Source organism: Brienomyrus brachyistius, chromosome 5 (assembly GCF_023856365.1).
Source record: "Brienomyrus brachyistius isolate T26 chromosome 5, BBRACH_0.4, whole genome shotgun sequence".
Taxonomy (NCBI): Eukaryota; Metazoa; Chordata; class Actinopteri; order Osteoglossiformes; family Mormyridae; genus Brienomyrus; species Brienomyrus brachyistius.
Genome location: NC_064537.1, coordinates 38,789,839 through 38,803,433, shown reverse-complemented (window position 1 = coordinate 38,803,433; position 13,595 = coordinate 38,789,839). Strand labels below are relative to the sequence as shown.

At 41.2% G+C, this 13,595-nt stretch overlaps 1 protein-coding gene across 1 annotated transcript; it reads right to left on the bottom strand.

The window, feature by feature from the left end:
• Positions 1-1,466: 1,466 nt before the first annotated feature.
• On the bottom strand, positions 1,467-12,612 carry LOC125742761 (uncharacterized). Its single transcript, XM_049015085.1, has 2 exons — positions 10,991-12,612; positions 1,467-6,829 (listed from the first exon to the last, which is right to left on the bottom strand). Exon 2 carries the CDS (start codon positions 6,808-6,810, stop codon positions 5,131-5,133), a length of 1,680 nt encoding a protein of 559 aa, XP_048871042.1. The 5' UTR covers positions 6,811-6,829; positions 10,991-12,612; the 3' UTR covers positions 1,467-5,130.
• Positions 12,613-13,595: the final 983 nt, after the last annotated feature.

The following is a 13,595-nucleotide window of genomic DNA, read 5'->3' as shown; positions in this document are numbered from 1 at the left end:
TTACATGACGTGTGCAGTAATTAAATGGTCCATGACTGGGGACTTGGGGGGTGCTGGAAAGAAAGAACAGATGGAATGCACTTTATTTGTTTAATACGTCAGTCTGTGTATCCATTGCCATAGTATTCTTGGAATCCTTGGTCACTGTAGCAGAATGTAACAGGAACAGAGAATCAATTGTACAATTACACTGGCACTATGAATTTCGAATGTCCGTTTCTAAGAAAGATTGATGTTTTTTGTCCCTTTCAAAAAATTATAGCCAAAGCCACATTCCCCTGAAATATCATGAATACCAAAAAGATTTTCAATTTTGAATCCATTACTTTTAGAATTTACTGCAGGTACTTATTTTTTTTTATCCGCATTGATTGAATTTAACTCTTCTGCCAATTTACAGAGGTGGGTAAAGCCCAGCCAAGCAGGTAGGTGAAGCCAGTTACTTGAACAAATCAAGTGTCTTTGACTTACATCCATAACTGCATATTCTGTACAGTACTGTGCAAAAGTCTTAGGCAGGCAAAGAAAATTATGTTTAGATTATCCTCGTGTTGGTGTAAAACTATGATATTATGCCTGTCAGAGTGTGTCAGCTTAGCCATTTCAGAACCTCTGCTAAATTCATCCCAGTATTTGCAGCGACCGTCCAGTGCAGCCATGTATTTTTTGACTTGGCCACTAACACACCTCATACAGCTGGTCAATCTGGCTTTTTAAACCAATATATTTAATTATTTAATTAAGCTGTTGGTGAAATTTAACAAAATCATGGAATGGCTGAGGTGCCCCTGAGGAGAAGTTTGGGAACGGAAGCGGTGTTCATCTAGCCATCCAACTAGATATCAGTAACTTTTTAGAAAACAGAACAAATTATTGCTAGTTTTATACTCTTAATTTACACATGTTCTAATGTTAAATGGTTTTTTTTTTCATCTAAGCCAAAGTACACTTTCTACCCAGATAAACAGCTTTAAACATTTCTTTGGACTGCCTAAGACTTTTGCAGAGTACTGTATTTGCTACTCTATAGCATTGATAATTCAGTGAATTACAATTAACAATGTAAAAACATTGTTCAAATCATGGTGGGTCTGTTTTATATAGCCCTGGAGAAGTGCCTGTATTGCCAAACATAAAAATGTATATACATGTACAATCATACCTCGGCTCACGAACTTAATTCGTTCGAGGACCCAAAAAGTTCGCGACCTGAATCAATTTTTCCCATTTAAAATAAACACTGAATTTTTATTTTTTTTTTACATTTTTCTGTGACCAAGAATATAGACTTAAATTAAAATAACCTTATAGAGCAAAAAAGGGTAAGAGAGAACGTTTTCTGTGATACGTTTACGGAAGGTGGACCAATACACAACTGAGCATTCGCTGGTTGGCGGGCTGGTCGCTGGAAAGATGCCCAAGCATGGAAAAGAACCACAACCCCCCCCCCCCCCCCCAAACAAACAAAAAAAAAAACTAAGCAATTAACATTAAAGCATTGAGTAACAGTAAAAACAATACAGTACTTTCGAAAACGTAATTTTTTTATTACACTGTACAATATTTTCATATGCCTAAAATTTTTATATACATTTCATGATGCCATGCGTTGTATGGCGATGAACTTATTTGTTTGTACTGTAAACAAACTACGCAGTTGCCGCTGTGTGTGAATGGAGAATATATCACTTAAATAGGAGTTACTTAATCATTTATTTTATTAAGTACTGTAATTTTATGTATAGATATGTAACTGTTACTGTCTTTTTTTCTTTTTTCAGATAATACGACCACGGAAGAGATATAGTAAAGACATACATCTACAACAAGTTTTTTATACATTTCCACAACCGTTCTTGGGCATAATGTACACTGCTTCGTGTTTCGGGACGCTTTCAACGGACCCTCTTGGGGGATGTTTGTGTGTTCGCAGCCTGAAATACGGTTCGCGAACTGGTACAAAAAATTTTCAAACATCTGGTTCATGACCCAATTTGTTTGCGAACAGGCCTGTTTGTGAGTCGAGGTACCACTGTATATCGGCATATGAGGCTAGCCAAAGTATTAGCAATTTTGTTAGAACTAGGACCAAAAAAGTCCTTTTAACATTTATATATGACGTGTGACATTTGTGTAAATTAGTCAGCTTTTAATTACAAACAGCATTATTTTATTTGGACTGGTTATCCTGGAGGGGGGCGGCATGGTGGTGCAGTGGTTAGCACTGTCGCCTCACACCTCTGGGACCCGGGTTCGAGTCTCCGCCTGGGTCACATGTGTGCGGAGTTTGCATGTTCTCCCCGTGTCGTCGTGGGGTTTCCTCCGGGTTACTCTGGTTTCCCCCCACAGTCCAAAAACATGCTGAGGCTAATTGGAGTTGCTGAATTGCCCGTAGGTGTGCATGTGTGAGTGAATGGTGTGTGAGTGTGCCCTGCGATGGGCTGGCCCCCCATCCTGGGTTGTTCCCTGCCTCGTGCCCATTGATTCCGGGATAGGCTCCGGACCCCCCACGACCCAATAGGATAGGCGGTTTGGAAAATGGATGGATGGATGGTTATCCTGGACAGAGTCACAGGGGACCTGGTGCACCCTGCACAGGAAGCCAGTCAATCATATTGCATATAATCACATGTTACTGGCAACTGAGAGACTGTACAACGTTTGTTTAACTGCATGTCTTTGGACTGCGGAAGGACACTGGAGTACCTGAAGGAAACCCAAGCCACACAGGGAGAACCCACACACAGAGCGGAGGTGGGATCCGAACGCCATGTGTGGAGGTGTGAGGTGACGATGGTCAAAGATATTGAAGTGTGACAAAAGTAAGATACCACAATGGGATGTGTGAATATAGGGAAATGAACCATGCTGGAATGGTGCTGCGGTAAAGATGTTAGCATCCAAAAACCTCACACCTGATCATGCGTCATCTCACTTATGTCAGGGAGACTTACCCAAGTAAGACACTATATTCAAGCTATCACAGTACAGTGTTTGTCTTGCAGTTATGGGGAAATAATCAACAACCTTTAAATAGCTTCTTAACCTTGCAGAACGGGATATTTAACCAATTGGAATGAATAAATGATTTTAAGTACAGTCTGACACATGCATGGAGAAATTCATATGTGCCAGATTTTAGTAAGAGTTAGCAATCAATGTATAATGAGTGGGAGGTTACACACATCTATGAAATCGCCATGTATCCCATCTATGGATTAAATGAATGGAAACTGAATTGTTGGAAATGGCATTTTTGGAACTGAATACCATGTTTTATCTATAAAGTTAATTAAAGGATTAAATTTAAACATTTCAGTTACATAAAGAATGTGCCTTTACTCCTTAAAAAATATTCCTTAAAAATAGCATGTCATACATGTGTTTATTTGTTTTTGCATTGGGACCTACAGCTTTTATGATCATCCTTAATCTTTGGGACAGTTGGCTCCTGCAGAAATATGCGCATACATGCAGTCCTCTACATGAAAAGAAACATAAATACAGACATACTAATATGTGCTCATGCCAAATGAGCTGTTAATTAGTTAGGCTTGATTGACCCATAGATTAATCACATTTAATTACATTTAAAACGTAACCTTTATTAAAAATCACGTTTAAACCAAATGACTACTCGCTTTAACAATAAAGTAAATGACTGATAAAATAAATTGCTGAATAAAGAGGACGTGTGCATGTTTCTTGCATTTGGGTAACTCGTTCACAATGTATAGCAACTTCTAAGCTATGTATCATATCAAGTATTATCGCAATGAAATCCAGTTCGTTAACAGCTCATTAGCCACAGAAATGAACAAATATGGTGCCTCATGGACCAGGATTAGAAATGACTGCACATATAGACTTCAGTGAATTTCTCCAATGTACTGCATTGCACAATATAAAATGACCAGTTCAGTAGTATAAGTCTGACTTCTCATGCTAAAGGCATAAACTCTGCCTTTTTAAATTCTTCTACCTAGGTATCTACCTACTTATTCCATCTATACATATATACGGTATGCACAGTACGTAGCATATGCATATCAAGAAATATATTAATAATACAGCATGCTTTAGGTGGTTAAATGTAACATATTATAATAAAAAAAAACTAAAAACAATGACAAATCACAAATGAAAGGAATAATTTTATATAATTACAGTTTAAATGCATATAAGATTACTTACACCATCAGGCTTCGTAAATCATATGAGGTTTTTCATGTTACACAGACACATAAAAACTGGCATAGAAGTTTTTGAAGGACTTATGGAGGGAAAGGGGGAGCTGAACGGAAAAAAGACGACTCACAAGTAGAGACGTAGGTGAGCCAATCAGATGGAAGGATACTAATTTAAAAGGTGGGGAGTCAAATGGGACAAAGAGAGATTGGCATGTAAAGGAGCGATAAAGATGTGTGGGAGATACAGAATGGAAATTCAAGAGACTATGGGGAAATACATCTTTCTCTGGTCACTGATGGGTCACAGTGCTTCTCTCAAACCTATGGATTCATTTAGTCTGCTGCCACTGACCCAGGGAGAATAAGCTGTTTTACTGCCCCTTTTGTAACCATACTCTTAGCGAGATACACAGCGACAGTAGGCATAGTTAACACAGAGAGTACTGTATTGCTGTACTTTAGGGGAACGGATCTGAATGAACACTAGTTAGCATACACATGACTCTCTGAGAAGTCAGCTTGGCAACAGATTCTAGGGCCGGCTTGTGGATGACATTTGGGGAAGCCCCGGATCACAGCTCGAGAGGGTGAGGTTCGTGCATTTCGTGAAAAATGTACGATTGACAAACGACTGAAAACACAACCTCCCAAGGAGCAGGCAGGCAGTCGCCCCTTTCGCCATGCCGGCCCACAGGAAGTGCCAGACTCTCAGCAGCAGCAGAGTTAACAGGAGGGACGGGACACAGTGCTTCTTATCCACATTAGCCACATGTGAACATTTAGGCGCCATTACTCCCCTGTTCTCCCCCTACTCCTCCTTGCCTGCTGGTAGACGTGCTCCCCTGGTCTCCCACCACTTCCCCATTGCCTGCTGGCAGACACGGTCCCCTGTTCTCCCCCTACTCCTCCTCGCCTGCTGACAGACACGCTCCCTGTCCTGTTAGTTCCTGCTGACCCGGGACAGCAGCACGCAAACACAGGATGAGTCGATCCTGATCCACCTCCAGCCCACTCTCTTGTTGACGTCTATGGTTAAAGCCCTGACGTAAGACTGCTTAGCCTTACACTCACTGACCCACTGGCGCCTGTCGACCCCGCGGCAGCTGCCTCCGGCCATCCCCAGGCTCCTGCTGACTCCCGCGCGGCTCATCCCGTGCCTCTCATCCTCCTTGCATCGTGTCTCGTAGAAGTACTGCTTCAGGGGGCCCATCAGGGTCTGGATCTCGGGTAGCACAGTGACGTTCTTCCCGTAGGAATCGATGGCAGTCTTTTTGTCGATGACCCATTCGCTGGCCGCCTCGCACACAGACATTTCCCATCCCCTAGGGGTAGAGACCCGAGAGCGTCTGTGCCGGGTTTTTGACCGAGAGTCCTGCTGGCTCTCTGGGCCTCCTTGGGTGTCATGTGGTGACAGGCCTGACTGCTGCCTCTGCAGGCTGCTCTCAGTATGACTACCTTGGTATTTTTCTACATTATTGCTCATGTCCATATGTGTATGATCAATGGCGTCTATCCACTGATCCACCTCTCCCACCTGCTCAGATTCAGTCCTGTTTTCATTATCTCTATCCCACTCTTCCTCCTCCTCTTCCTCTCGCTCGCCATCAGCCAGTAGTCCGGCCTCAAGCATGAGGAGACGAGGCGGATGGTTTGGAGGCGAGGAAGAGGGGGAGAACAGGACCCGGGGGTGTGTGTCCAAGAACAGGAGATCTTCTTCCCCCACCAATTTCCCTCCCTCCACTAGCCCCCCCATCTCAATTGCTTCACCCAAGCTGGCCTGGCTTTTCTCTTTCTCTGCTATTCTTTTGGGCTCATCGTTGTGTCCGATTGGTTCTTGTTGTGCTTGACTGGTGGCGTCCTGGGATATTTGATTTTTTATTGAAGCATCTCGATGTCTGCTGATATCCTTTGTCAATGTGTTGTATTTTTCAGCTGTTGTATTAAACAAATGGCGCCCCTTGTTCTGAATGACTTCTTGTGCAGGGCTTTTCTGAGATTTGTAATCCTCTGGTGCCTGGTTACTCAGAGAAACATAATCTTCCAGCCTGTGTTTCCCTTTAATGATCTGAAAATCACTGGTTCCCAAATTGCCTCCATTAACGTGTGAATATGGAGGAATCATGTCTTTCTGTATGCCACTCTTTTGGACATTTTTCTGCCTCTGAATAACACTGAATGTGCTCTTTTGTGATTGATTGCTGTGGGATTTATAATCCCTCTGATTAAAAAAAGAAGATATGTTGTAGGCCATTTGGCTCTGATTATTCTGCAATTTTTGTACATTGCTTACATTTAGTTTCCCACTGTTTTCACCAACAACAGTCATGTTATAGTCCTTCCGTGAGGGCCTGTATAAATGTCCAGAATTTCTCAGGCTTTGATTACTCTGAGAGCTGTAGTCCTCAAAAGTTTTATTTTTGTAAACCTGTTTTGTGTTCATACTGTTCAGTCCTTCACTCATGCTTTCATTTTGTAGCCAGTAGTCACTGCTGACATTACTCCTGTGGGTAAGAGAACTTCTTCCAGGCTCTAGTGCTGCAGTAATGAGCCTTGGAGACAGACTTGCAGGGAAGGGGAGGGCCGAGGCGAACACCATGGCAACCAAGGGAAGCCAGAGCATTACTTCCAAGACGTATCAACTAGGAGTCAAAGAAATGGCGAGAATTTTCATGAGTTAAAAATGACTATAATTCACATACAACATTATTACCATATCATTAATAATAATTAATAAATGATGGTTTCACTGCAAAGCAGAAAGTATTACATGTGTGCAGTGACTGTTACTGTTATCTAATGTCATGGCTTTATATTTCTACCACTAGAGGGCAAAAAAGTGGCTAATTTCTAAAAAGCCTCATTTATTGCATGAGGTTACTAACCTAACAAGTATGGTACAAGTTCTAAAGCTTGCTATAACAAATTCCTATGAGTGTCACAGTAGTCACAATAGTATTTACAATAGTATTTACTGTATCTCGTTCTTGGAAACAAATATCAGTGCCAGGTGTCTTTTTGGCTTTTTTAGCGGAGATAATGAGGAGGCGGAAAGCTAGTTAAAAGGAATGTCAAGAATGTAGGTTATCTGGGTTTGCACTGCTGCCTCTTGAAGAGTGTCCCTAGGCCTCTGGATGAGAGGTGGCTCCCCAAAGAGCCACACACTGCCACCAAAACACCAAAGGGCAGCCACTCCCTCAGTCATTCTGCTAGGAGTAAACCGGCGGGTGCTAAGAAATGCTGAAAACAAACACTGAAACAAACAATCCGCACGTGAAAAGGTCTGCCAATAGGAATTAATAGCTACAGCCGCAATAGTCCAGTTTTCACAACATCAGCAACATATTTATTGCAGGCAATTCAATCTGCGGTGTAATGTCTGCAAGTTTTTAAATCCACAATTTTACCAAGCAATTCCCTTCTTGGTTACTCTGCATTATTGAAGGAAAAAAATAATGAAAAAATAAAGCCCCAAACAGGTCAAACACGTTGCGGCAACGAATGGATCACTTAAACCCTTTTTGTGTGATACTCAGCGTTACAAGTGGCACGTTTATGATTGGGCGGCCAGAGGTAGCAGGGCCACTAGGAAGGACTTTTTCCATAAACGCTGGCCTTGTGCTGAAGGCAGAGATAAAACGCATCTGCGTGAGAGACAAATACCTATTTTAACACCAGCCTGTACAGTTCTCACGTCCTCTACAATGATTAACTGGGAAACAACTACCACTCTAGCACAGTACATCATCAGCAATCTGGCACTTAGCAGAAAGTCATTTTATTGCTAAAAATTCCTTTATAATAATATAATCAGCCTGCATTTTTAATTCACACTAAAAGTGTCTCATTCCTGTTTATTTAACAAACCACAGCTTACATTCTCCAACAATGTTACACATACCGTAGTACTATTCATCTACGCAAAATCTCCCTAAAGCGGATTATTGAAGTAATTGCTCTCAGAGAAACCATACTTGTCCACAGTAACTGAGTTTTACAGCCTCTGCTTTCGCATCTTTGTTTTTCTCTGCCTCGAGCTGTGTGTTCGCCTTTCACATAACAATCCCAACAAGAATGCAATCCCCCTTTTCAACCTTTGATCCCCTTGCTATGACTATATCACCCATACATCCATCACGCCTCATTCCTAAGGATTCAAAGAGATGTATCACTACAGTGTGGATCCAAGGAATATCACGCTGGGAGCTGCAGAACTGTTTTATACATAGTTTGTTTTATGCAGGATCAATTTCTCTAGACTGACCAATAGCCTATGAGTTCATATATACTTTTGTCCAGATGGAGAAGGATTGTCTGGATGTTACCTGAGTTGAACAACACTGTTGAAACATCTCAGTAGAAGAACCCAACAGACACTGAGAAGAAAGAGACATATTTAGCTATAATAAAGACTCCAAATTGACTGTGTGAGAGAGTAATAAAATAAAATAATGGTGTGAATGATCAGGGAGCCCACTGGGGTTTCGTGAATGTGCTCAGGCAGGCCGCCACATGTCCCGTTAGCTGTATTTGTTGTCTGTGTCACACAAAAGTGTACTTTTCACGCTTCATTTTACACAATGACATGCCTCATTGACTGCTGGTTGACTTTGGTGGTAGTAGGTGATACGTTGGGCTCAGTGGATACATCAGTTCCCACCTGTGCCTACCATACACTCAATTAAAGCGGCGAGTCATCAAAGACATTTAAAATAGCACCAGTATGCTTCAATTACAAAGCCTTACCCTTTTCAGTGTGGCAACTTGCATAACTAGCCCAAAACACCTACTTTTTTCACTTATTCACAAAAAAAAAAAAATCACAGCGTTTGCCTACAAGGAACAATTAACATATCTGACACCTTGTCAGATACAAATTACCTCTGCAGATTAGTTGCTGGTAAAGGCTACCCAAATTATAAATAAATAAAAAGGAGTATCTGAGTATCAGTTTGTACTCTTGTTGAGTAATCAGTCAAAATGTTAAGTGAATATAAAAATAAAGAGTATCAATAATTCCCTTTTCTTCCAAGTTCAGCCTTAAGGTTAACTTGATTATTAGGCCCATCGGCACACACTTACTGTTTACTAGTAAGAAACATCACCTCAGTGCTTTCTACTGCCGTTCTTTTTTATGTGAAAAAAAAACAGATGGATGGAAAAAGTACAGTATACGAAGAACATATTGGTACTTTGCCTGAATCACCCTGTTTTTAGCAAAACAAATTAAAATGGTTGCCAACGAAAACCTGCTGCTAACGCTTTGTTGTTAAAAATTAAACCAAGTGACAAAAAAGTTAGAAAAATGCAATCTGTCGCACAGTGAATGACATGCTATGAGGTCTACACAACTATCACAAATATCAGGCCAGTTCTTTTATTGTGGTGGATGAAAAAAAAAATCAAAATTAAAATCCCGTACGAACCCAAATTACCAAATTTTAATGACAATGAATATGTTTCTTGTACTTGGCCCACGAGTGGCTGAGCATTAGGGCAGCCTGCGGTGTGCGCAAGCAGCCCCGCTTCACCAGTTACTCCCCTTGATCGGCAAGGTGGGCTCCATTATGCTGCTTGTTTTCAAGAAACATGACAGCGGCTTTTCAACACTGCTTTTCACACTTCATCCAATGTATTTTTTTCCCAAAGTAAGCTACCATTTACCCGGTTTATCTGGTTTGGGGTATGTGCAGTACGTGGAAAAAGCAGCTACTTCCTGCGCAAGGCATTCGGATAGGTAACAGCCTAGCGTCTTTCTACAACTCTTTCACCTTATTATGAATGAAATTGTGAAGCCAGTTAATTTACGTTGGCGGAAAAAACAAGCACACTTTAAACATGTAGTAACCAGCAGTCTTGGTAATTTTGTTCCCACGACTTTGGGAGTGCAAGCAGGTGAGTGCCTTTCACTCCTCTCTAACTGAAAATAAATTAGGATTGTGAAGTATGTCTTCTCTGTATATCATTATGAAAAAGCAAACTCAACAATGTACAACATACTCTGATTGGGTATGAGGCCTAATAAGTGTTGAAAAAAATTATACAACTTCCACTTTCAATATACCTTGTAGTTATACTACTTAGGCTAAATAACATCAGTATCTAACTTTCAGTCACGTCAGTGATGTATAATAAAATTATTTGATTTATTGTTTACACCTAATTTTAGCATTCAGCATTACTTTCTGATTTAGCAGAGTTTGGTATAGAGTGTGCAGATCTAGAAGGGCCTAATGGCTCAAAAAATGGTTACTAATTGCAAAAGCTATTCTGGTATTCTTGGAAATGTTTGCCTTAGCGACCGGAATAAATTCGTCAAAATCGAATAACTGGAGGAAATCTCAATTTAACCTTAATATGCAACATGAGGAAGCTGCTTCATTTACTTATAGTCTACTTTCCAGAAATCCATATACCCAAAACTGCTATAATGTACTGCATACCTCATACACGTAAGTTGTGGACAGAATAGGCTAATAAGACATTATACACTAAGGCATTACCGTACACTCAGAGTGGGTAGCTTTGCATGTGAGATAAACGGAGTACGATGCTTGTCAAGTTAAAAATATTCAAAATGTTGCAGATCAGTCGTGCTCGTAATGCTGGTTGTCTGTCCAGGAAAAGTGGAAGTGATGCATTAGCTGCTGTAATCACATTTAGAAGAAAACGCAAAGGGATACTCAAAGGACAACGAATGGGGAAGAATTTAAACCCAGAAGTGTTTATAATAATTAGTACTAATGGTTTACAGAAGCGATTGTAATTAATAAGGTATGAAAGAGGAAGTATAAGACTCTTACCGTTTAGGTGAGATTCGGACAGCACGTCCTTCCGGCGAGTGCCTCATTGATTCCGTGGTCCAGCAGACACTCCGAGAATCGGTATTAATACCCTTGTCAGTGCCAACTTAGATCAAAAGCATTCTCATTAACTGGTAATTGCTTTAAGTCTAACCACGTCATAAACACTAAAAACAGCGAATTCCAAGAACACCTTTCAGTCTCCTCTCCAAAAAAAAAACGTTTTATAGCTTATCGTGTTCAATACAAACCTTATATAGTGATAAACTATTAAAAAAACATATAACCATTTCAGTTAACTGAAATCCGAATACAAACAATTCGCGTGTAAATTATACTAGTAACTTAACTGTCGGTATATGATTTAAAAATATATTGCCGCCCCTCGGAAAACTTAATGATTGCGCGCTAAAAAAAAAAGAAAAGAAAAGAAAAATTAAAAGAAGTCACTCCACGGCAAAAACCAAAAACGTAAACGATGACCCGTAAATAAAGCAAGTTTCGATAGGAAAAGTAAGTTCGGATTGTCCTTTGACTTTACTGGCGTCGGAAGGCTGGGAGAAGCTTCGCTCCTGAGACCGACAAGCGAAAGAAGAGCAGAGGAAGGAGGGGAGGACTTTAAAGAGGTTATGGGACTGACAGAAGGATGGTTAAAAACGAGAGGAAAACAAGACAGAATGGGGAACATGCGAAAGGCCAAGAGGGCTGTCTCAAGTTCCTGCACCTTCAAAGCATGCATACCCTTTAAGGGCAAAACCGTTTCTTATGGGTAATTAACAGTTCACGGTAATTCCACTGTAACAAAATGAAAGGAGGAAAATAAACGAACGGCATGTTATTTTTCCTTTACAGACTGCATATTGTTGTCTAGATATTTTCATTCGGGGGGAAAAGCCCGTAAATCTTAATCAGCCATATAAAGTAGCTGTAAAGAGAACTCCGGCAAAGTGGTTTATTTTCTTCAAATATAACGAAACAAACAGGCAGTGGCAGAATGTGTCTTCCGCGCCCCCCCCCCCCCAAGTCGGCCAGGTAATTTATTGCGTCGGGAAGATTGAACGTTTTACATGTAGGCGGGACTAGTGTGAGAATAAGTGAGACAAAACATGTGTGTGCAGGAGTAGGTTAAGTCCTCCAGGAATTGAAAGACACGAATCTGGGAAAATGAAGTATGGATTGAAAAATTACAAAAGCAAACAAAAATATCAAACACGGACACGGTAACAGTCCTCGACATTACCAGCGACAGTGTGAAGTCTGTCACCTACCCATGCCAGGGTCCTCTGAACGTCGAATAATCGGCTGCTGTAGCGAAATCTTTCCACCTGAAAGTTTTAAAAGATGAAAGGATTATGAATAATAAGGGAAACAAAGAGGACAGTATATCGTTACAGTTTCGCCCTGAGCTAGCGCCCATGAAAGAGATGGAAAGAAAGAGTGGGGGTCGATGAAAGGGGTACTAATCCTCAATGCACACACTGGACACTGCGACACATGGCTGTTACTGTAAATGTCCACTGGCGAGATGGAGTCCCGGTGTTAAACGTGCTGACTCGACATTTCCAGCAAGACACTGGCAAAAGATAATCGCGACTTCTCTGAAAATCAAGTGTGAAAAACATAGCGCGCTTTTTTATTAGGATTCTTTTTTATTAGGATTGTGTGCGCATATAAATATATATATATATATATAGAATCTCTGTCTCTCCACCCTGCATTTCTTCATGGCATTCGGTGTCTGTCACTCACATTGTCTATGCCCTCCCTCCGCCATCCTTGCTCCTTTGTCTGAACTTGCCCCATACCTACTTACCATAGATATTTCAGCCTAAAGGTGAGAGGGAAGAAGAAGCAGAAGACAGAAAGAACTCATTTCAAAGGGGGTACAAAGTGAAATGAAGAGGGGTGTAGCACCGTGCGTTTATGTGTGTATATAATTAACTCTGATAAGACAATCTGTCGTAAAAAAGTTTGGCAAGTGCTATGCCACACCGTGTGCCACACACATAATCCAGATATTGAGTGTTAGAGACACATTGACACTGCTATGGCACAAAAATGGTTTTAGATCTGCTGGATTAACCATGTATGAATGGTCTGCAGGTCCAAGAAAACAACAGAGTAATTGCAGTATCAGGAATGAGGTTCGGTTTGCTCCCGTCAGGAGCCTAAAGATCTTCGGACAGGCTGTTTTCTTATTTCTTGCCCATTCCCCTTTCATGGCTCACAGGAGATGGAGTGAGCTTTGTGGAAAAAGGAAGTGGCCCTAACTGAACCATAATGTTTTGGTCCCACTCTCTCTCTCTCTCTCTCTCTCTCTCTCTCTCTGTCCTCGCTATTGCCCACTAACTTCGTATTAGCATCGCCAGATATACTGTAGAATACCATGACTTATATACAACATTTGATAAATTATGTGGACTGGCGATTCCAGGGTCAGTCAACCAATAAGTTCACATAGGCAGCCACCTTGGGCACCATCTTCTGATGGGGCACTGACTTAACAAAACGCATGCCCCTCCTGGCAGGGTGGGGTGCAGTGGTGAAACTGGCTTAGGGTGCCACATGGCCTTCAACAAACATGAGGTGATGCAGAATAACATTG